General features: G+C 34.7%; 1 protein-coding gene across 1 annotated transcript in view; it reads right to left on the bottom strand.

Annotated features, from left to right (window-relative positions):
• Nucleotides 1-606: 606 nt before the first annotated feature.
• Nucleotides 607-12,474, bottom strand: part of LOC106873940 (AH receptor-interacting protein) — a 49,105-nt gene continuing 37,237 nt past the window's right edge. The window contains exons 3-6 of the mRNA XM_014921482.3: nucleotides 11,638-11,830; nucleotides 7,630-7,816; nucleotides 4,233-4,375; nucleotides 607-1,360 (exon numbers count right to left, since the gene is read on the bottom strand). Of these exons, the coding sequence (XP_014776968.1) occupies nucleotides 1,158-1,360; nucleotides 4,233-4,375; nucleotides 7,630-7,816; nucleotides 11,638-11,830 (726 nt within the window). The 3' untranslated portion in view covers nucleotides 607-1,157. The remainder of the gene's footprint in view (nucleotides 1,361-4,232; nucleotides 4,376-7,629; nucleotides 7,817-11,637; nucleotides 11,831-12,474) is intronic.

The raw sequence follows: 12,474 nt of genomic DNA, 5'->3' as shown, positions 1-12,474 counted from the left end.
GCAGTGGAACTGAGCCTGGAACCATGTAGTTGTGAAGCAAGCTTACCACCTATCCACACCTGTGGCTATATATTTTTTTCTTTTTTGTCTGGAGGCATCAGCCACAGATGTTTCAGCCCAAACACTGACCACATCAATGCTTAGGAGAGGACTACAAATGCCATGGTAACTGCAGACTTCTTCTCTGACTAAACCAGTGGTTCTCAACCAAGGTCCATATAAGAGTTTCGTTAAAGTTATGAGCAATAAATTGTTTAAACTTCCACAATGCATAATATATTTTAACATATTTTTTATACAGTTCCTTATAATATTTAATTAAAAAAAAGTTTTAATTGGATTTTTTAAGCATTGAATGGCTATGAGGGTACACGCAAGTGAAATAGGTATGAAAGGGGTCCATATGTAATTAAAGGTTGAGAACCACTAGACTGAATTTTCTTTCTTTCTTTTACTTTTTTTTTTTTATATAATTCGGAGATAAATCTCAATGGATCAGTTTTGTGACAATTTACAAATATTAAACAACTTGTACACAATAAATTATACAATTTATTGTATAATCATAACGTAAATATTTATAAAAGAATTAACAAACGATTGACAAATATTGAACAATTTGCATTATATGTTTTTTCGGGATAATCTTTACACATTGATATTTATACAAAATAGAAAGGATTAGTGAATATAAATATATCACCAGTATGGAATTTTTTTTTTTTTTACCTCAGTTTGGTTTTAGCTGATATGAATCAGTTAGGTCTTCCAAACTGTAACACCTTCAAACATGTTCCAAGGCATGAACTTTGATTGCATAACAGAGGGAAAGACATGAAGTATAACAGAACAACAGAGAATATGGCAGAAAAGAAAATCTTATGATTCCATTCTTTTTCTGCCAATTATTATATGAATGAAATAAAACAATCATCATCATCATCGTCGTTTAAGATCCCTTTAAATAGAAATTTAAAATAAAAGAGATAATTAAAAGAAAAATAATTAAATTAAAATTTAAAATAAAAACATAATTAAAATAAAAAAAATAAAAAATAAAAATGTGTAAATAAATATAAATAAAATTTAAAATATCTTTAAAATATTTTTTTTCTTTTTTGTTTTCTTTAAAATCATAAAGTGAGTTTATTAAATTATCAGAATATTTTTCCTCTCAATTTTTCCCGGTCTTCATTGTCTTTGGCTCTCTGCAACTGTTCCAAATGTTTCAGCTCTTTACGAACTCCCTTGGTTAAACTACTATCAAGTTCTATGACCCGTTCTAAATCTTTTTTAGCAGCTTCAGGGTTCCAAGATCCAATATGAGCTTTGCCTCTTCGAAAAAGAGCCTTCACATTATCTGAAATGTATACGAAGTCATTAATCAACTCTTATGCATGTGAGGAGAAAAACACACACACACACAGAGGCACACACACACACACACACACACAGAGTTATACAGATATAGAGTGACAATCAAACAGACACACAGTCAATCAAATAAACTGGTAGCTACACAGACAGACAGATAGTTAGATAGACAGAGGGACATAGACAAACAGACAGAGAGACAGACAAACAGACACATATACATACAAACAGATAGAAGATAAACAGGTAGATAGGTAGATAGATAGATAGAGAGAGAGAGAGATAGATAGATAGATAGATGGATTGATAGATAGATAGATAGATAGATAGATAGATAGATAGATGGATGGATGGATGGATGGATGGATGGATGGATGGATGGACGGACGGACGGACGGACAGACAGATAGATAGACAGACAGACAGACAGATAGATAGATAGATAGATAGATAGATAGATAAATAGATAGATAGATAGATAGATAGATAGATAGATGGATGGATGGATGGATGGATGGATGGATGGATGGACGGACGGACGGACAGACAGATAGATAGACAGACAGACAGACAGATAGATAGATAGATAGATAGATAGATAGATAGATAGATAGATAGATAGATAGATAGATAGAGCAATAGACAGGCAGATGATCAAGTAGATAGAGGGATAAATAGACAGACTGATAGATAGACAAACAGACAGACAGATAGACAGATAGAGAGAGTGATAGACAGACAGATGATCAAATGGATAGAGGGATAATAATAATAATGAAATTATTGTATACAGTGCTCAGGTGCACTTGCCTAAGGGGCTGAGGAGTAGGCCTAAACCTGAAATGTGGTTGAGAAGCAAACTTATTAACCACACAGCTGTATACACATATTGTGGACTTCTTCTGTTGTAACAACAGAAGAAGGTTCTGCAACTTTTACAGTGAACAACCTGTACAGATGATCTGTTTACTGTGATCAAATGTTTGTGTTGCACATTAGCCCACTTCCATACGTTGAATCGAAATTAAACGTACAGGTGCATAGTGTGCCATAAGTCAGATGTCAGTGATTGTAGATCAATGTGAAATGAAGTGTTATGCTTGGTCCAAGAATTGGAACCACAGTCTTACAATCATAAGAGCAACACCTAAACCACTAGGCTATGCACCTTCACACGCATTATATATATAATGCATTGGGCAGCATGGAGACATAGTGGCTGAGTTCTTTTTGAGTGTTGGGCCTGATGGAGGCAATGAATAAGACCTTTGACATTATGTTGTGCTCGAGAAGAAGATTTATCAAGCCAAGCAAAACCGTAGTCGTGGAAAATACTGGTGCCATGCAAATGGCACCTGTGTAGGTGGTACGTAAAAGCAGCCATTACACTCTTGGAGTAGTTGGCATTAGGAAGAGCATCCAGCCATAGAAAACCATGCCAAATCAGACTGGAGCTTGACACAGTCATACAGTCAAACTGACCAACCCATGCCAGCACGGACAACAGACATTAAATGATGATGATGATGATGATGATAATATATATATATATATATATACTCAAGTACACTCAAACACATATGGGTGTATATATATATATATATATATATATATATATATATATATATATATATATATATATATATATATATATATATATACCATCATCATCATCATCATCGTCGTTTAACGTCCGCTTTCCATGCTAGCATGTGTATGTATATATATATATATATAAAGAGTATGAGGGGTTTAGTTCATTGATGATCTAAACCAATAGGTACGCTTTGTAAGTGCTATAATTGGTCATCTGTTAGGTTCCAAATGCACAGCTGAGGCTGCAGCTAGGGATCTGTAGTAGGCTTCCAAGTCAGCAGGTACATGTTAAAGGAAAAGGAAAACAATGCCATTTTCAATTCACCTTACTCTGATTAAATATTCTAAATGACCTTAGTTTTGTTTTCCTTGACATCGGTGGCAATTTTTTCTTCCTCCGTTTTTCCCTTCTTTGGACTTTCCTTGTTTCCGACGAAGAGCTCCGCTCGAAACATCATATTCTCTCTCTTACCTTTCCCAAGCGTCTAGTAACATAATCTGTATCACGTCCTCATGTTGTTTTTTGTTGTTGTTTTCTTGTCTTTTTCCTTTTTTGAACCTATATATCTATATATAGCTGATCGCCATCTTTCTCTGTCTAGAGCAAACTGCTCCCAAGTTGCATGGTCGATGTTGAAGGCTTTCAGTGTGTCCTTAAAGTGCTTCTTCTGACCGCCTTGTGAGCGCTTTCCCTTTTGCAGCTCGCCAAAGAGCAATCTTTTTGGTAATCGATTGCAGACAAGCCAAGAAGAACAGAGCTAACAACTCTGTAGCAGGTGCTACCATTCCCTGTCCACACTGTCAAAGACTCCTTCGGGTGCAGATTGGCCTCACTAGCTATTGGCGGATTCACAAAAAAAGCCCACCCCCCACCCCAGGATGACTAGACGGTCTTCGTCGCATCGATGGACAAACTACATATATATATATATATATATTATAAGGTTTTTAAACTTTTAAATTTTCATATTCAAAAGAGACAGAGACTATAATATATATATATATATATTAAAAGACCCAAAAGAGATAGGTAATCCTAAAAATGTAGCTTGGACTTCTCTTTCAATAAAATAAGTAAAGCACTTAGTTTATTATCATACAACTGCTGCCAATGGGCTGCACAATTTTTATAACTAAAACTAGTCAAGGGATAATAAACTACTATGCTTTATTTATTCAATTCTTTACATTAAAAGAATTAGTTATGGTTGATTTTTGACATAGAATTAGATGGACAGGCAGTATAGATAATGTAGTCTTACCTGGATCATATTTCAGCACTGTATTACAATGTGTTATAACGGTATAATAGTCTTCGGACATAAGTTTACATTGACAAAAGTTCAAGAGAAGAGGTATCTGCATCGTGTTTAGTTTTTGCCATGCTTCATCACCAGGTTTCTCGCTACAAGTGGAAAAACACGAAATTGTATTTATTGGTGGTTAAATAATGTTTGTTTGGTTTAAATGCAAGCAAGTAATTGAGTTATTTGTAACTGAGTGATGTTTACTTTAAATGACCAAAGAGCACTGCAGTTAATATCACTTGGCATTAGGAAGGGCATTCAGCCATAGAAACCATGCCATAGCAAACAGCAAGTGTTGCAGACAGTGGAGCTTGATGCCAGTCAAACCACCCAACTCATGTCAGCATGATGATGATGATGATGACTTACATTTATTTTCAACACACACAAAAAAATCATCTGTCAATGATTAATTTGTATTCATTTAAAACAATTAAGACGGCTAACGTTTTTCTTTTTTTTTTTTAAATAATTGTCAGTAAGAAATTGTATTTAATGACAATTAAGATATGCTCGTTAACTTATGTTTATTTAATGACATTTAACATAGAATGGTTAACCAACATTTATCTAAATGTGAGTAAGAAATAATATTTCAATTTTTCACACGTTTGTTATGTAAGGAAGAACATCAGATTCCATAGGTTTGTAAAAGAGTAAATATAAGAATGTCCAGGTGAGAGTTGTGTAGTAATGTTAGTATAAAGAACAAGAAGGTTCCATTGGTTTGCAAATCTTTATATTTCCCTAAAAATGGGAATAAAAGGATAACATGGTGGGAGCTATATGGTTAATATTCAAATAAGGTAAAACATGGAATCAAGAGAAAAGAATTATGGTGTGTATTGGTGACAACTAATCCAAAGGGAAGAACATGGAATGTCAATGAGTGCCATTTTCTGCACTCTGTCCAAAGACATGCTAGAATTCCCACTTCACTTGGTAACTGAACTTATGAGCATTCGACAGGCGCTGAAGCAGCAGTCTTTTGAGCAACAGATGAAACACATTACAATATTTATTCTTGTTTTTTAGTTGGGCTTCAACAATAAGGTACTGCTGCAGAGTAGTGAATTGGTAAAAGTGTTAAAGAGATCAGACGGGATACCTAGTGGTATTTTTTTTAGCTCCTGATTCCAAATCCCACTATGGCCTACTTAGTGGTAGAGTTAATTAGTTGCCTAGTTTAACACCATCACCTGATCTTTTGGTGTCTTTAGTGGAGGCCACTCAGTTGCAGGCATTTAAGCCGGGTCATGAGTTTAAAAATATCACCTGCCTTCCTTCAATCCCATCAGTTTTAGAGGCCTTGTAAAGGGGTCATGTATGTAACTCTCTCTCTCTCTTGGTTAAGCAATAAAAAAAGGTAACTTTCTTTTAAATTAATGTTGCTTCAGTTGTGAATATAGAAACAATATGCTTATAATGTATGGATATATAATCGTCATGGCACTCCGTCGGTTATGACGTCGAGGGTTCCAGCTGATCCAATCAATGGAACAGCCTGCTCATGAAATTAACTTGCAAGTGGCTGAGCACTCCACAGACACGTATACCCCTTAATGTAGTTCTTGGGGATATTCAGCGTGACACAGTGTGACAAGGCTGGCCTTTTGAATTACAGGCACAACAGAAACAGGAAGTAAGAGTGAGAGAAAGTTGTGGTGGAAGAGTACAGCAGGGTTCGCCACCATCCCATGTCGGAGTCTCATGGAGCTTTAGGTGTTTTCATTCAATAAACACTCACAACGCCTGGTCTGGGAATCAAAACCGCGAGCCTACGACTGCGAGTCTGCTGCCCTAACCACTGGGCCATTGTGCCTGGATATATAATACATATTTGTAAATTGTATATATATATATATATATATATTTTTTTTTTTTTTTTTTTTTTTAATTTTAGTCAAGGTTTCCTTAGAATAATGTGATGAAAAGGAAGCAGTTATTTTCATGTTGGAGACCTGACATAAATCATCATCATTTAACATCTGTTTTCCATGCTGGCATGGGTTGGATGGTTTGATAAGGCCAGGAGCTGTACCAGGCTCCATTGTCTGTTTTGGCAAAGTTTTTATGGCTGAATACCCTTCCTAATGCCAAAAATATGGACTCTAAGAAAATCATCTAAGGACCATGTGGTAGTGGTGCTAAACTAGGGGATAGATTACAGTTAATTGCTAAATTGATAAAATTTCCTTGATTGTTCAGATCCTTATAGTGTGAAGATAAACACAACTGTGTATAGAATAATATTCAGTCTGAACTGTTAGAAGTCAGCTATTGGAGGGGAAAATACAAAGTCAGGTGTAGGCATGGCTGTGTGGTAAGAAGCTTGCTTCCCAACCACATTGTTCTGGGATCAGTCCCACAGCAAGGCACCTTGGGCAAATGTGTTCTACTATAGCCCCGGGTAGACCAAAGCCTTGTGGGTGGATTTGGTAGGCAGAAAATGAAAGAAGTGAGCTGGCAGAAACGTAAGCACGCTGGCCGAAATGCTTAGTGGTATTTCATCTGCCGTTATGTTCTGAGTTCAAATTCTGCCGAGGTCGACTTTGCCTTTCATCCTTTCAGGGTTGATAAATTAAGTACCAGTTACACACTGGGGTCGATTATATCGACTTAATCCCATTGTCTGTCCTTGTTTGTCCCCTTTATGCCCTTGTGGGCAATAAAGAAATAAGAAACTGTGTGTGTGTGTTTATCTGCTTGTCTTGACATTATGTGATAGTTGTAAATGAGTGCTACTGTTGTACAAGCAGTGTCATTCATTTCCAATATTCTGTGAAATCACGTCTGGCCATGGGGAAATATTACCTTGCTTAGAAACAGGTGAAGGTTGATGACAGGAAGGGCATCCAGCCATAGAAAATGTACCTCAAATAACCTCCATCCGATCCATGCAAGCACAGGAAAGTGGACATTAAATGGTTATGATAATAATGGCAGTGAGGAAGTTCTGGGATTACATAGTTATAAAAGGTCTTACCAATGTTTGGAACGTATCTTCTGCAAAAAGATTCTTACACGGAATTTTGATTGAAGGTTTTTAAGTATGAACCCTTTACAATGAGAATTTTTTATAAACTGAACAAACAAACTTTGACTACACCAAAAGTAATGACATCTGGATCAGCACACTGATGATGGCGATGATGATGATGATAGTGGTGATGATGGTGATAACGATGACAATGATGATGATGATGATGATGACGATGATCATGGTGATGATGATGATGTTGCATGTCCACAGTAACAAAGATTGCTACTAAGGCAGCAGCTTGCTGAGATTCATAGTGATTCACAAGTTTCTTTTTCTTTTTTATATATTTTTGATAAATGCCCAACTTACATCAACATAAGCTCTTCTAACATCCCAAGCGCTTCTGCATATTTCTCATTGGCTTCCTTAAACTTCTTATCTCGATACAATTCGTTACCTTCTTCACGAAGTTTTGGAACTGCAGCTAATTTTTCTGATTCGTTTAATTCCCATGCTTCTTGTTTGTAACCACCAGGAACTTCAATTTTGGTCAGTTCTGAAATACAAAGAGATGCAAGTAGAAGGCATTTTATGACATATTTAACTTCTGTGTGTGAGAGAGAGAGAGAGAGCAGGAGAGAAAAATATAACAATGAGAAATTATGAGATTAGCATTGAATTTCAATTATTATATTAACATTACAGTTAAATTAATTCAAGAATTATAAGGACCAGTGCAACAAAAATACCGTTCTTGGAAAATGGGTTAGTGATGGGAAAAACATCTGGCCATAGGAAGAATCTGCCTCAACAAGTTTTGTCTAACCCATGCTAGCATGGAAAAATGGACGTAAGGATGATAAATGATGGATTATGTTGTTAGTAAGAAAGAAGATAAAAATTTCTTTCAGTCAGGTAAATGGCTCTGCTCAGTATGTAGGAAAGGAGTTGGAAGAAATTCCATTCGCTGTACCTGGTGTGAACTATGGACACATAAGAGGTGCAGTGGAATCACAGGTAGATTAATAGATAAAGTTGTCATTGTATGTGGCAGATGTGCAGGAACAATAAGCACTAAGAGCCCACAGGACTTAGATTCTCTGGCCGGCTATTGTCAAACCGTCCCACTCATGCCAGCATGGAAGGGTGACATTAAATGATGATGATGATGATGATGATATATATTTATATATATGTGGCTGTGTGGTAAGAAGCTTGTTTCCGAACCACACTGGTTCAGTCTCACAGCATGGCACCTTGGGCAAGTGTCTTCTACTATATGGATTCAAGTGATCCAGTAGTACTCATAGAAAAAGCTTCTTAATGTATCATTCTACAAAATATGTAGAATAAATAATGTGATACAAGAGAAAAACCACAAGGAATGTATAAGGTTATAAATGACAGAGAAAGATTTTGATGGATTTTTATTTAACAGTAAGAAAATTCAAATATGACAAATTGTTTTGTAACTTAAAAACGTGTAGATAATTTGTTATTGAATTTAGTAATAAATAAATTATTTACAAGTCTGTATTAATGCAAAATGCAAAAAAAATCTTTCGAAACAATGCAGAGTTTAAGCTACATCCTCAGGTAAAGAAAGTCTTTCTTAAATACTAAATTCTCCGTGTAACATTACAAAAATGCACAGTCAATAATAAAACATTATGGAAGACAATAATAAGAAAATTGATATAAAATAATAAGACAATTGTCTAATAAATGTGTGTGTGTACAATTATATTTTATAATTGATTTTATAATTTATTAATTATATATTAATCCATTGGAAATTAAGAGAAAGGAGAAATGTTAAGTTGTGGTGCTCAAGACTTTGAAAAGAACATGATAAAAGGTCACAGAATGAAGTTCTCCTTTCCATCTCATTATTAATCAGAATAACATACAACAAAAACAAGAGTTTTAAAGTCACTTTCCTTGCAAAATCAGGGGTTAGCCTTCTAACTCTTTGACAATGTAATTGTACTCAACATGATTCTCTTATATGAAGCTGTTTTTCATAGTTGGATATCCATCCTGATGCTAACCTTTTTTAATCAGGTCTTATGACCTGCAGAGATATATTGTAATTATCCTAAAAACTAGGATGCACAAAGTATCACTCAGTACAAGAGAAACATTCTTGCTTTCAAATTTAATTTTAAAGAAAGTGTTACTGGAACAAAGGTTTTGTTGTTGTTTCTTAGCTCATAGACAGCCCAGATGGAGCAAACCTGTCATTCCATATATTATTCAAAGTGCTTCATGGACCATATTATTTAATGTCCTTTTTATTTTTAAAAACGATAAGGTGTGATATGAAGCAGATTTGGTTGCTATTTCTAGCAGATTGAGAAACCATGTTGAGGCTTCCTTTACAACTAAGTGTTTTTTAACTACTGAAATATATAAGAATAATTGTCTTAATGAAGATGTTTGACTGTTTACACAATATATTTATAGTGTATGCTACATAGACTTGTATGCTGGAAAATACAGTACATCTCAAATAACGAGCATCCACTTCCTAGTCTCCACAGTTAACATCTATTATCAGAGTCTTCATATTAGATTACCATTTTACATCTAGTCTTCATATTAGATTGACATTTTACTGTCTGTTTACCACCTTTAAATATTTCAACATGATAATTGACAAGTTAGAGTGGGGGTAGGTCATCTTTTAAACATTTCAACATAGAGATGGTTTTATTAGTTGGATGTCTTTTAGATCCTTTTCTTACCATATTTCTGTTGAAATACACAGTTTTTGTTTCAACTAATTTTGAAAATACTAAAGAATTTAGTAAAGCAAACTTTGTTATAATTAAGCTGGTGTTTAGAACATGAACTGACATGAAATTTTGGTGGAACGCTTTGATTTGGACCACTTTAAAACTGGAAGTTTGTATCATAGAACAAGGGCTGTCTCAGGAGGATTAGTATCAAAAGGCTTAAACATTTCATTGTATTTATAAGTTTATCGGTTAGGTGACCAGAGTTAGTAGAAAGTCAAAAGCTTTCCAGATTCTCTGATCTCAGATTTCAAATCACATCTAAACAGACTTTGTTTTTTCTTCTTAACAAGGTCAATAAGTAAAGCACCAGTCAAGTAAAAGAAATCAAATGTGTTCATACCAGGAGAGGATGAACTCTGACAAGTTTAAAATAACCAAGATACACTGACATACATCACATCAGCACCTCTACTACTCAATTAGAAATTAAACATTCCACCATTACTACAAGTGTCAACATTTAACCATTTGGTATTTAAACTAGCCATAGCAGACACTAATATTTTCCCCGGTTTTATGTACAAACTGGCCAGATCAGGCCTCTCATACCTATTCTATGATCTACAAAGTCATTTTAAAAGTAAACAGTCACATCATCAAATTCTCAAAGTTATGAAATAATGCATGATTAATTCAAAGCAACGTGAATAAATAAGAATAACATTTGACAGAATACTCTTAATGCTAAAGGGTTAAACCTTTCATAGGTTGCTGAGACCTCCTTCGGTCATGACTGACCCTGGGATTGCACCTAGAAAGTTACCCTTCCAGGCACAAGTCTGGGCAAGGTTGTTTTTTATGGAAGACCAGTAGTCACCCATGCATACCGGTCTCCCCTCTCCATGCTATCGATGTTATCCAAGGGAAAGGCAAAGGCCGATAAAGCTTGACACCAGTGATGTAGCAACTCATTTCTACAGCTGAGTGAATTGGAGCAATGTGAAATAAAGTGTCTTGCTCAAGAACACAACACGCAGCCCAGTCCGGGATTCGAACTCACAACCTCACGATCGTAAGCTCAACGCTCTAATCACTGAGCCATGCACCTTCACTATTTCATAGGTATAGCTTAAGTATAATCATATCAAGATGATACTAGTTGGGTACTATATCATTATTGCATTTATTCCTGTAATGATGTTAAACATCTACCAAAAAATAGAACTGCTATTTCCTGCAAGTTGTGTTGCTTCAATAAACTTAGCATGTTTCAACAAAAAATCAGTTCAAACATGACATTGCTCAATAAAAGATAGCTTGATATAAAAAAAACTGCTTTCTGCAGTTAAGGGTACTGAAATTTTGAGTGAATACATCTGACTTCTGCAGTAAAAAGGTTAAACATTTCAATATAGTTACAATCTCACAACTGAAGTGTTATTATTATTTGAACATTTCAACACAGTTATAGGTAGCGATTTTCCATGAATTACTAATCCAAGTCAAACTCCAACTCCTTTATCATAGAAGCTGAATTAATTACTAATATGAGTAATTTAATAATTCTTCACAGATTACAAGACATCTGTAATAGCTAATAATACAGTAATTAAAAAAGATAAACATCTTGAAATACCTAAAGTGAAAAGAAGAGGTTCTGGTTTTGCCATCAATTTGTCCAGATCAGGATATCCAAGTGACTGCTTCGTCATAGACATCATTCCACAACAATGGCCTTTAGCATCTTTTTTTGTATGTGCATGTTCCTTCTTTTCAGGATTAGCAATATCTCTTAAGCTCTTTGCCACTAAAGGATAAGTGTCAACTTTCTACAAAATAAAATTGAATAAATAAATTATTAAATAATTAATCAATAAAGAGAGACAATTAAGCCTGATCAACTTCAAGATTCTCATGCAGATAGAATGATTGTTTCATACAACAGTTAATACATTGGAAGAGAAATACAACTAAAATTAGTTGTCTTGTATATATATATATATATATATATATATATATATATATATATATATATATATATATATATATATATATATATATTGTTGTACTTGGGGATGGTCATATTGCCAGTTTAGCCAATAAAAACACACGCACTGTATATTTGGTGTTAATTTTTTTTTTTTTTTTTTTTTCAGCTTTATATTACATTAATCTTAATCTTAATCTTATTTCGGCCACAGTTCTTTCGTCACACTTCTGTGACCTCATCAGTGGTCCTTTGTTTCCTTCTTTCTTATGTGTGTCTCACCTTGCTAACTATCAGCCATTTTGTATTTTGTATTCCTATTGTATGTGTCTACGCATGCGTGTCCTTCAATGTGTCTGTGTCTTTTGTAAGTGCATGTGTGTATGGGGAGTGTCTGTATCACCTATATTCTCTGTTAATACGTGTTCGTTTGTATTAGTTTTTATTTATTTATATGTTCATGTGTGTGTGTGTGTGTGTGTGTGT

This window comes from Octopus bimaculoides, chromosome Z, assembly GCF_046866305.1.
Source record: "Octopus bimaculoides isolate indiv1 chromosome Z, ASM4686630v1, whole genome shotgun sequence".
NCBI lineage: Eukaryota > Metazoa > Mollusca > Cephalopoda > Octopoda > Octopodidae > Octopus > Octopus bimaculoides.
This window is presented reverse-complemented; position numbering and strand designations above follow the sequence as displayed.